Source organism: Sarcophilus harrisii, chromosome X, assembly GCF_902635505.1.
Source record: "Sarcophilus harrisii chromosome X, mSarHar1.11, whole genome shotgun sequence".
Classification (NCBI taxonomy): Eukaryota; Metazoa; Chordata; class Mammalia; order Dasyuromorphia; family Dasyuridae; genus Sarcophilus; species Sarcophilus harrisii.
Window position 1 is genome coordinate 39,616,193 of NC_045432.1, and position 12,742 is coordinate 39,628,934.

General features: G+C 37.0%; 1 protein-coding gene across 12 annotated transcripts in view; it reads right to left on the reverse strand.

Annotated features, from left to right (window-relative positions):
* Positions 1-12,742, reverse strand: part of MAP7D3 (MAP7 domain containing 3) — a 78,638-nt gene that overhangs the window by 42,202 nt on the left and 23,694 nt on the right. For 7 of the 12 annotated variants that reach the window (XM_031944829.1, XM_031944832.1, XM_031944828.1 and 4 more), the window contains exons 4-6: positions 9,261-9,424; positions 5,053-5,167; positions 4,339-4,434 (exon numbers count right to left, since the gene is read on the reverse strand). In XM_031944829.1, coding sequence (XP_031800689.1) covers positions 4,339-4,434; positions 5,053-5,167; positions 9,261-9,424 — 375 coding nt within the window. The remainder of the gene's footprint in view (positions 1-4,338; positions 4,435-5,052; positions 5,168-9,260; positions 9,425-12,742) is intronic. The other 5 variants (XM_031944834.1, XM_031944836.1, XM_031944833.1 and 2 more) reach the window with 4 other exon arrangements.

Here is a 12,742-nt window from a genome sequence, read left to right on the forward strand (position 1 = left end):
CCCTTATCTGGTCCTTAACCTGTTTATTTCTCAGTGAACTTAGCGGGGTAAGGCTAGCTAACCTATTATTGCCTTCCTATTCACAATCTAAGATTCAAAGATTTTGATTCAAGTTTCTCATCTGTGCATATTTTATGGAAGTGACATTGTAAAATGCACTTATAGCACAGCTAATCAAGGGTGGATAATTCTCCATCTCATCCGGCCTCCCAACTAAGAAGAAAGCCGTGTGCTCCCATCAACTCTTGTTTTCTCTACTATTTCTTTCTGTGTATTTATCATAGGAGGCTTCTGCTGAAATCTGGTTACTCTTGGTAGGATTAAGGTATCTTTTGGGTGTCATGATCAAAACGCCACCTCTCTTCTGTAACAACTTTTACATTCATAATAATAATAGCTTATGTCGATTGTGCCATAATGCTCAGAAAGTGCTTTATTATCTTTGATCTTCACTACCACACTGTGAGGTAGGTGCTAGCATCATATCCAACTTAAAAATTGATTAAACCAAGGTTTCAAGTAGTGAAGAGACTAACATACGCAGCCTTCTTTCAACGATGGCTAGCATCACTATAATGTAATTTTTGATGCACATGGGGACAACTTGTTTTTCTAAGATGGATATGTTCTTTGGGTCTTTTCTACTGGTCAACTGAGACACCCAAATACTAGCTACAAGAGCCAGCATCTGCTGCTGTGAGCTCTATGGCACCATCTCCTATGCATCTAAAACCTCTCATAGCTCAAGGACCCAGATATGACTTTCCCCCATTTTCAAGGTAAAAGGTTTTGAGTTACATCTCCATTTCCTCTTCTGGAATTTGCCTTTCCCATGGGAAACACAAAGGTCTCTTGGGTTCATGACCAAATTCTATGGGCCTGAAAATATCAACAAATGAGACACTAAAATTTAAAAGCCTTGTTGTCTTGACATTTTAAAAACTCCCAAAGGAAATATAAATGTTGAAATAGCTATATTTTACATAAAAATAAAATCTTTTCCCCCAATACAAGGATCTGTACTTCAAGGAAGTGGCCAGTCCTACAGCATATTCTCCTACTACAAAACAAAACAGGAACTAGGAAACTGCACAGCGTTAAATTGTCTCATGCCAGATTGGGGATATAACAGGGGTTCAATGGACATGTCCTTTGGGGCACTCTTTGGCAAGGTAGAATTATTGGTGGGACAGAATGGAAGATATTTGAATGGCACTGTTCACTATTTTCCAGAAGATTGTACTTTTAGCTCTGCAATCCACTGGAAGACTATACATATAATACAGGCACACAACCTAGACTGCTAACCACTAGACCTCAATTGCAGAGACAATGCCAAAGGTTTTGACCAATTAGTCCAATCTAAATTTATCATTCACTTCTGTAAACTGTACTGTCTACATAATTCATTTGGGGTGTTTTTGACTTCTCATGAAGACTACAAGCTTCTTGATAGCAGGATCTGTCGCATATATTGTATGCTCAGTTGCCTCAGTATAAAAGAACAGTATCAGGGGTTCCACTAAACTGACTTTGGGAACTGTGGGGGGTCCATGTTTCCCTAAAAGAAGCCATAGTACTTAAGGGCCTGATTAAGGATGTTGCCTTTTAAGTCATATGATCATGACGTGCTAGAAAATTGCCTGAGTGAATTAAATACGGAGTTTATAATCAGGCAGCCGGATATTACTTATCACAAAGTCAAACTACATGCATATATGGTGCATGTCAATAATACAACACTGGTTTTTGAGGCAGCATGGCACAGTCAGTTGACTAGCATTTATTAAATGCCTATTAGGTACCAGGCAAGCACTGGACTATTGAAAAATGCACAATATGTCATCATTAGAGCAGAGTTCATAAGTAGCATCACAGTACAGTGGAAAGTGCTAGATCTGGCATGATAGGACCTGGAGTGACCTTGTGGCTCTGCCACTTACCACCTGGGTGACCTGGAACAACACCCTTGGCTTCTCTGGGCCTCAGGTTTGCCATCTGGAAAATGAAGGGATTGGACTAGACAGCTTTCTTTCAGATCCTTTCCAACTCTAAAACTAGGAACTTATGATACTTCCCAACTTTGATACTTACTATGGGATTTTAAACTGATAATTTAATGATCCCTAACCCTCAATTTCTTCATCCTCAATATAGAGCTAAAAATTCTTGCACCATTTTTTTTTGCTAAGCATTCTGTAAACAATAAGGCATTATATATGGGAGTTATTTTAATGAAGAACATGATAGTAACTGAGTCTGTATGATAAAGCCATTTCTAGCTCTCAGAAGATTGGCCCAACATAACATTATTCATTTGATGATATATTCTGATCATCACTTTCACTTCTTCCTCAGTGGAAAAGTGAATTCAGTCCCCCAGACTTTGATAGGCCAATCGTAGCCTTATCTTGCTTGCTTCCAGGATATTTCCAGCCATATACATCTCTTGACCCAGTCCCCCTTTATGTAATGCCTGTCTCCATTAGTGTGCAAGTGCCTTGAGGACAGGGACTGTCTAGCAGGCATTTATTTGTATCACCAGCACCTATCAAAGTTCCTAACACAGACTAAGCGTCTAATAAATGTACTCTGTGTACACGGAGATTTGCTGCCAAAGATTTGTAGATATGGCACGCTTAGGGCTACTTTCTAAATGGGCCAACACCAAGTCAGGTCAAAGAAAACTGGAGGTGAAATGGAGCTGAGACAAATATAAATGCAAATCTCTGTTTAACAATCAATTTACTTAACAGAAATGCTGATTTCTGGCAGGTTGTTTCTGTTACTTATTGATTATTATTTACAATGTTTCTTAATGAGATTTGGCCCATTTTTCAAAATACTATGTTTTGCTTTTGTAAAGAACGTTTCGTGACCACTAGGCACACAGGGTTGATGGGTTTTGATAGAACTATTCTCCCCTAGGCCTGTCATTTTAACTACTTTAATCCTAATCTTCCCTGACCCTGCTATTCAGGCCTTTCCAAGGGCCAACCTAGGCTATGTTCGTTGAATGGCTACTAATCAACCTGAGGCGCCTAAAAGTATTCCTGCTATCAATGGCATCTACATTTTAATAGGAAGTTATTGACATCAAAAAAGCCAATCTCAAGGAAATCAACTCGAATAGCAAAATTTCAGGTACCACAAAAGTGACAAATATATATAGAGAAGATATTTTTGGACAGAGAAGCCTCTCTGACATCTCTCAAATCACAGCATCCCAACTGTCTATCCTGGCTCAAGTTGAATTTAATACCAAAAAAAAAAAAAAACACCACATTAATTTCAGTTAGACCAATTTGGAATCTGTGATCCTTTTGATGGAATGGGCTATTTGCTGTTCCTGTTTCCCACGAAAAAAGAGCTTGCTAAATAAATCAGTTGGGCAAGCACAACACCTGAAGGGGTAACAGCCAACTTTGCAAATAAGCTATCTTCAACTATTTTAGAAGGTCTAGTTTTTCATGTCTGTGTTAATTACAACAATATTTGAAGGCAATCCCATAAAGAATCTCTATCAAGTCAAATACGTAACCAATATAAGTTTTTATATGTATTTTGAAGATGATGTTGTATTTCATGGAAGTATTTTCTATCACAGATCAATTGAGACTTATGTTGAATGCTAATGTTCAAGTACCACTGAGCCAACTACAACAACAAGCACTTGGCTTATCATTGCCTAAAAAAAAAAATAGGTGACTGATTCCCCATCATCTACTGAATAAAGTCTAGAATTCTTAGTCAAATGATCAGGGCCTTCTGCAACTTTCCTCCCTTTTTATTTCCTCAACTCACCCTGCCTTTTCCCATTTTTCTGCCTTAAGTTATAGTGTCCCCCTCCTTAGAATGCTTGTCACATTTTCACCCTACTTCAATGCTGCTGCCTCTTCTGTGAGGACTTCCCTAACTTTTTTTCCCCATTCATATGGCTTTTTCTTTCTTCCTTTCCTATGAACATACCTTACGTTATTCTCTACTAAATAACTTTCATGTCATGTCCTTCTGACTATACTAAATATAAATTTTATGGGGACAGAGATCTCTGTATCCTCAGTACCTAGCATACAGTTCTCCGAGCACAGGAGGTACTTAATACATGTTTGTTAAGTGAAATTAAATTAGTCTGAATGAGTGAAATTTTCCTGTATAAAATCTAAACCATGGCTTATATATCTTCTAGGGCCCAGAATCCTGATACCTCTGACTCTGTGGCATATTTCCCTACCACAATGGCTTACTTCATCACAACTAATGAAAAGAAAGCTTACAGCAGCATATTAGTGGAAAGTACATAGTAAGAGCAAGCTAGAATTTTGGAAAAAAAAATACCACTGGATCCACCTTCTTCTGCAGTCTGCGGCTCTGTGGAAGAAGGGAGTTTGTCAACTAAATCTACAGGATTGGGTGAGGAAGCACTCGACAGACCTAAACAGAAAAACAGTTACAATACAGATGGAAAAATGTAGACAGTGGTTTTTACTAAACACCAATAACACTAATAAAATCACACATATTCTTAAAACAGCCATGAATGATCACAAATGTTTACAGTTAAATGGACATTTATAAATGATGGATGAAAAAACACTAAAAAATAAGGTTTCAAGAAATTCTTGGACTACTGCTTGTCCAATACACCAATTTTCAGTAATTTTGAAAGTCTTTTCTACTTATTAATATTTTCTCTGTTAACTTTAACTTAAGTCTTAAAAGATTTAAAACTTAATTTTGAAAAGATCCCTTTTTCTATGAAAAGCTGATAAAATTATCATCCTTAATAAGCAGTCGCCCATAACACATAGAGAACTAAATATGAATCTACTATTTTTTAGTAATTAAAGCTACCAAAATGGTAATCTCTTCATTTTAGTATATCAATCTAATGCTAAGGCTATGTGGTAAGTCTTATATTACTAATATTTAGCTATAAATTCTAAAAAATCATATAAAAATAAACATTCTATTAAAATTGGGTTAATAACATTAAAAAAAGTTCTTTGATTTTCTTTTTCACTATAGGGAATCAGTCCTACTAATAATTACCAGATTTGCTGTCTGAATCTGGTGTTACAGAGCCGCCCCATGACCATCTCTTCTGTCGTTGTTCCAGGCGGTTGCTACGTTCCAAAGTACGGTTAACCATTGCCTCATAATGTTCCTATTTAACATTTAAAAATAAATAAGTACCCATTACATTAATATATAGACTACGTATAATTTACACAACTTCCCTCCACCCATATACCCCACACTTGAAGCAAAAATGTACAAAGAATTGTGGGAAGATAAATGATCAACCTATCTTCACCTTACAAATAGCGAGAGAATCTCAGAACTGGATGCTCTCTCAGAGGCCATCTCTAGTCCAACCTATACGGAAAGCCCTTCTATAACATACCTGACCGATCCTTGCACTTAAAATAATATCTGATAAGATCTCTGATGTCTAAAGTACTTTATGTAGAATGTTGCCAAGTTCGAAATCTAACTACACCACTGGTTTTTAAAGTTACACTTAATTACCTTTATTAAGGAAATATTTAATACTGGGCTGACAAAACGCTAACATCAAGTTAAGGAAACAGGCTGAATGGAATTAAAATAGATGGTCAGAATAAGGTAGTGAAGCTGGAATGAGAATACCTCTACATTAGTAGTAACAATATTACCTGAATAGCTGGAAACCAGAGATTCAATTAACTAATCACTGTGTATGTAAAATGAAAGCAAGAGAAGATGGATATGTAAAAAATTCAATAATCACTTCCAATTTGCCTTTCTATTCCACAACGCTCAATGTGCATGCATCCTATGTCCCTACACCGTAAGAAATGCAAATCAAATAGTTTTTATACTTTCTACAAAATAGTAAATTGAAAAGATTTTTTGAAGAAAAAAAGTTTTGGAAGAAAAAACTCATCAGAAAATTATGAGACCCCAAACCATGAGTAGAAGCACAGATTTTAAATATTACCTTCTTGCTGTGTTTCTTCTTACTTGTTAAGAACTCAGAGCTACCCTACAGTAGGTACAAAAGCATACCTTGCTTTAAGCAAATCTAATATTTGAAACTATGATTTTACCCAAAAGGTACTGGACTTTCAAGCCACTGCTTCCCTGATAGTCTACATTTATCCCTTTTTCCTCCGATCTCTTCATCCCAATTCAGCCACTGCTGCTCCTATACATATTTTCTTACAAATGAATGATTCTTTCAGGAAAGGTTAAAAATCAAATAATACTAATCCTCAAATCCAGTTACTCATGTGACAGTGATTTTAAGAAACATTCCAAGCTGAAGTCAGGTATGTACGTTCCTGTCTATCTTGTTGGGAGGTATGATAGGCAACACGGACACCTAATGATGCAAAGAAAAGTACTCAAACATTCAAAATACATATCTATCCTCACCTAAAATAAAAGCAACTTCTGAAACTTCAAAAGGAAAGCAATATAGGTTTTGGTAGCAATATTAGACACACACTCCAATGCTCTTGGGGATGTCAATATACAAATAGCCACAAAAACGCAGTAACCATAGCTCTGATGGAAGACAACTGAATGACCTAAGGAAAAGCACCTCTGACAAAGTATGTTATTTAAGCATGTTATTATTTTATTTAAAGAAACATCTATTCTCATGGTCTTAGCAAAGTGAAAAATGGCTTCCCCTCCCTCAAAAAAAAAAAAAAAAAAAAAGAGGCAAATACTTGATTGTATGTGTGGCTAAAAAAAAGCTACATATAAATGAAATAGTATGGTTACAGATGAATACAGATGATTCACTGTGGGCCACAAGCTGAACTAACAGTAACATGACACTAACTAGTACTCAAATATCAGGAAAAATACTAGGTTACACTGTGGAAATAAGTCCATGGAAAGCCTACGAAATCCTTTTCCCCTAACATCTGTCCTGGAAAAGCCCTTATTTATTAACCCTAACCTATTGAGCACTCAAAATGAATGTGGCAAAGTGCTCCACTTATAAAAGAACTATCACAATACACTCTGAGCCTATGTCCTTATTTCACATACGCAATTTGAATGAGATTTTTTAGCTGGCTTGTAAGACCACACTGAATTAGAAACAGCAATCCAGAAGTGGGGCAGGCACAACAACAACACTGAATAGCAAGAGGAAAGACAGAAAAACAACAAAAAGCCAATAGAGTAACTGAAAAGCATAGCAGGCAGGGGCAACTTAGTTTGGGAATAAAGAATCCTACAGTGCTATAACATCTCCTAAAGTCATCACTCTACCTTATAAAATAGTGGAATCAATGATCATAATGATGACCTTAAGGCAAGTTACACTAAGGTATGTTCTAATATTCTCCGTTCAAGAAGGAAGATTTTTAAAAATTATTTCCATTAAAAAATTTTTACGTGTTGGTGTGTAAAAGATATCTGAAAACTTGGCTATCTAGAAAGACATTCCCTGAGGATTCCAAATCGTTTGAGTTTTACGTTTACAACAGGAAAGACTTTAGGGGTATCCCCATCTTTCTGGTCACCCACAACCTAGGAGTCATCCCACTCTTCACTCCCACTAACCACCCCTGGATCCAGTCAGGTGCCAAGTCTTGCCATTTTGGCCTGTCCAGCATCTTTTGCACTGTCTCCTCCTTTGTACTTACCACAAGCACCCTAGTTCAGGCTCTCATCACCACTAGTCTGGGCAACTTCAACAGCCCCTAATAGCCAATTTCTTCCCTCTCAACTTCATCCTCTGCACAGTGGCCAAATTTATATTTCTAATATGGAGATCTGACCAAATCACTTCGCTGTCCAATAAGCTCTAGAGACTCCCCAGTGCCCAGAAAAATGTGAGTTTCTCCATTTGGCATTTAAAGCCTTTCATGATCTGGCCCTAGCTTCCCTCTCCAGTCTTAGTGTGCATTTTTCCCTTCAGCATACCTATCTCAGATAAACTGGACTATTTGTTGTTGTTTGTTGTCTATCTCCCACATGCATGCCTTTGTATAGGCCATCCCCGTGCCCTGAATGTTCTTCACTTTCCCCACTTCCATGTATTGGAACTCATAACTCCTTTCAAGAAGCCTTTTCTTATTCTCTTAGTATTTAATGCTCTTCCAAACTAACTGTATTTTGTGCATGCACAGCATGTATTTACTTATGTGGGAACATGTTTCCCCAAAAAGAATGAAAACTCCTTGAGAGCAGAGATTGTTTAACTCAGGGGTCCTCAAACTATGGCCTGCTGGCCAGATGCAGCAGCTGAGGACGATTATCCCCCTCACCCAGGGCTATGAGTTTTTTTTATTTAAAGGCCCACAAAACAAAGTTTTTGTTTTTACTATAGTCTGGCCCTCCAATAGTCTGAGGGACAGTTAACTGGCCCCCTATTTAAAAAGTTTGAGGACCCCTGGTTTAACTCTTCTGTTTATATCACCAATGCCTAGCACTAACAGGCATTTAATAAATACTTGATCAGAGGTCAGAATTATTGTCATCAATATCTAGAGCTGTAACTCCAGTAAAAATATAGGACCTGCTGGGTAACACTCATTATTTGATGCAGAAATGGGTAAGATTTAGAGGAAAGGGACTAGGAGGATCAGGGCCTGGCTAGAAGGGAAAATCTCAAGCAAATCTTGTCGAGTAAAAAGTAGAAAGGTTCTGGGCAGGTTACACGTGGCCAAATAAGAAAAATCAACCTGAGGACCTTGGGACAGAAGCATGCAGCAATCATGGTTTAGGGCCCTAAGCTAGCTGAGCCCAGCTCCACTGCCCAAGTAAACACCATAAATTTCAGACTAACTGCAGCCCCATTCCTTTAGCTGGACAGGAGTTTACTCTCCAAGGCAAAAAGCACTATTCACGAAGATTCCAGGCCTCAATATCCCAAGAGACATAACAAGGAAGGGGAAAGAGAGAAAGTGTGACAAACCTGGTTTTCCATATGAAAGGCTAGTAAGGGAAAAGATGAGACAAAGAAGAGCACGAAGGTATTAGAAAAATATTCCAGATAAAGGACACAACAGAGGCCTTGGATCATTTGTAACATATTAAAAAAAAAAAAGGAAGGGAAGAAACATTCCGACAGCATCTGCTATGTGCCAGGGACCATGCTAAGCACTTCACAGATATTATTAGCTCATTTGATCCTGATGACAATCCTGGGAGGGTAAGCTTGATGCTATTATGATCCCCATTTTACAGATGAGGAAAGTGAGGCAGACAGGGAAGTGACTTGCCAGAGTCACCCAAACAAACATGTAACATACCTTTTCTTCATCTAACTTTTGCCGCCTTTTCTCTTCGACTGCTGCTCGTCGTTGTTGTTCTCTCTGTTTCTGTTCTTTTAACTTTCGCTGTCTTTCTTCCATCTGTTTTTCATACTGGAGTTTTGCCTTTTTCTCTTTCTCAAGCAACTGTGTTTCTTTAAAAGCTACAATAAATAGTTAAAGCGTATTTTTGACAAACAAAAATGGAAGGAAAAAAACATTTTCTTTAATACACAGAGAAGGAAGAAACAATTCCTAAACAAAACAACCTACACGTTAAATCAAACTAAGTTATCACTTGTTCTGGGTAACTGAGGATTCATAAAATAATACACAGGATTGTATTGCATTATGGATTCTCTATCAACAGTATCTGTAGATCTCAATTTTCTACTTTGAAAACTGGCAATTTAGCGTGAACTCGAACTTCACCACATGTATTTATATAGAATATTTAAATTATGTACCTACCACAAAGTCCTACTCCAATGTTTCATGTGGCTTTTAGGTAACTCTGGGTCTTTAAAAACTATGACAAAGTGCAAATTTTGGCAGATTCAGCTAGGAAAACTGACTATGGTCCCAGATTAAGGTATGATCAGCAGGCCGGCAATGAGGTGCTGAACTATTTGACCGTGATGAACCATGAAACAATGACAAATAAAAATGATCATTAGTATGGCAGGTATTACTTCAACTTGTGTAGTGAAGGGGTAAAGTGGTAGGAAAGGGAGCAGAGGGTGCTAAGAATTCCACAGGACAGAATAAAACATCAACTGGAAATCATGGAAAATAGGTGAGGTACCTCTCTTTGGAGACTAGAGAAAGGCAAATGTCCCAATTGAGAAGAGAATAGGACACAATCAGTAAACTCTCTGTCAGTGATCTTGACTTTGATTTCTGGGAAAATTCTGAAATGAATCATTAAAAAGGTGGTTGGCCAATATCTAACCAAGAGAATGGTGTTTACAAATAACCAACATGGTTTTAATCAAGAACAGGTCGTGGCAGACTGCCTTCATTTCATGACAGGATTGTTATAGAGTAGATGAGGAGAATGCTTTGGATACAGTTTACTTAGATTTTTAGCATAGTTTTTGATAAAGTATCTTGAACTATTCTTGTAAAGAAGATGGAAAGATTAGACTGATTAGAGAATATAGTCACAAGTATTCAGACTTGGATGAATGTATAGACTCAAAAGAGGAGAGTGACTCAACCTCAGTCTAACAGATCTCCAGAGGAGTTCTCCAAGGACTTTTTTTTGGTAGGTGCAATTTCACTTCTTTATCAATAACTTGATTAAAGGCACGGAAGGCCGGTTCATCAAGTTTGCAAATAACCCAATACTGATAGGGATAACTAACACAAGAGGATCTTGACTGACTAGAACATTGGACTGATTATAAGATAGATTTCACCAGAAATAAATGCACTCTTGGATTTGGGTACAAAAAATTTAACTTCCCATATATATAATGAAAGAAACCTGATCATACAATGGTTGTTCTGAAAAGATCTAGAGTTTTATTGGATGATCATCCCAGTAAGAGTTAACAGTGATGTGGCAGCCACCCAAACTACTAAGAATTGATCTGCATTAAGAGGGACATGGCTAAAATTGGAACAAGAGGTTTGGCAATTGTTAATGCTGTAAAGTTACCCATGCATATATCCTGTAAATAAAAGGCTATTAAATAAAAAAAAAAAAAAAAAAAAAAGAGGGACATGGCTTCTAGGAATAAGGAGGTAATAATGCTACTATACTCTTTCCTCATCAGACCTCCTATGGAATATTATATTGAATTTAAAAGGACAGTGATAAACTAGACAGTATGAGGGAAGGGAGGGTGATTCAAGCAGGATGGTAAAGGGATTTGAGTCCACGTCATATGAAAATTAGTTTAAAGAACTAGTTTTGTTTAGCCTGGAGGAAAAAAAAGAAGAGAGACATGATAGGTAGGTATCTTCAAGGACTTGCTGGACTATCATGAGGAGGCGGCATCAAACTTTTTCTATTTGGCCCCAATAGATACATTTAAGAACAATGGGCAAAGAAGTAACTCCAAGATTGACATCAGGAAAATTTCCTAACAATAATCACTGTCTAAAATTAGAATGAGACAGCTAGAGGGACACCCCTCCTTGAAGCTCTTCTGGACCACCACTTTCCAGGTATGTTATACTGGAGATTCCTTAAACATATGAGTTCAACTAAATGGTCTCTCAATTTCTTTCCGACTTTCAAATTCTAGGATTTTATAGTATAAATTTGAAGTGTGTGGAATGGAGAGATAAGATGAAGAACTTACAGGAATGTTTAAATTCTTTTTCTGTATTTTTTATTATTTCTATGTCTCTGTGACCTACATAAGTACAGTGTGTTCAAGCCAATATTTACTTAAAACTTTAGATATATTTATTTAACCAGAGATGATGACATTTATCCTTGTTCAATATTATCAATATTTAGAGTATTAGTTTAAATGATGTCAGCTCAGTAATCTGAAGTCTGAAGGTCTGATTGATGATTCCTCTCAGAACTAGAGAAACAAAGCATTCCGTTCTAATCTGCCTTTGGCAACAATGTTTAAAATTCAATTAGGGGACAGGGCACCTATTTCTCAATGCTCCCCAACTTATGATGTAATCCTTTATAACAGAACCTATAAAAGCTGTATATCTTTACTAATTCTTTAGTCCTCCTACCATGAGCTTTCTCTTTCTTACCTTGTGATGGGATGAGGTTTTAATAAACAACCTTTATGCTTTCTATTTTGAGTGATCTCTGAATAGTCATTTTGGGTAAGGGTCTTCTACATCCCTCACAGAATCATATTAGCACTCTCCTTAAACGTGAAAAAAGGAAATCTCTAAGGAAATTGAAGCTAACTGGAAGAATGTCTCACAAGTTTCTCCTTAAAGAGGCAAATCAAGGCATTGAAAGAGTACATTTCAATGTGTGTCCAATAAGCATCATTTCAGAGGACAATTGGGCATTTTATTTTGCACTGCTCATAATGACCAAAAGAAAAACAAAGTAACTTACATTCCAATATCTTTTGCAAGGAAGAGAAGGTAAAGAAACTCCAAAAACTCAATCAACAAGTCATTAAATTAAGTCAATATAGATCTTAAAACCTAGTGACTTAGACTAAAAGATGGTCTTGAAGAAAAGCCTAAAGACACATCATGAAATAGAGTCTAAGAGGATTAAGAAAAGAAAGAGGCTAAAGACTTGTAGACTTTACAAAAGACTGTGATATATCATGAAGGCTTTCTCCAAAAAGAGTCAGAAGGGAGAAGCTTAGTGATGGATACAGTGGATAGAGCACCGATCCAGGAATCAAGAAGACTTGAGTTCAAATCTGGCCTCAAATACTTGACATTTACTAGCTGCATGATTTTGGGCAAATCACTTAACCCCAAGTGCCTCACCAAAAAAGAGTGAGAAGGAATTGGACAAGTCCTACTCTCATTAT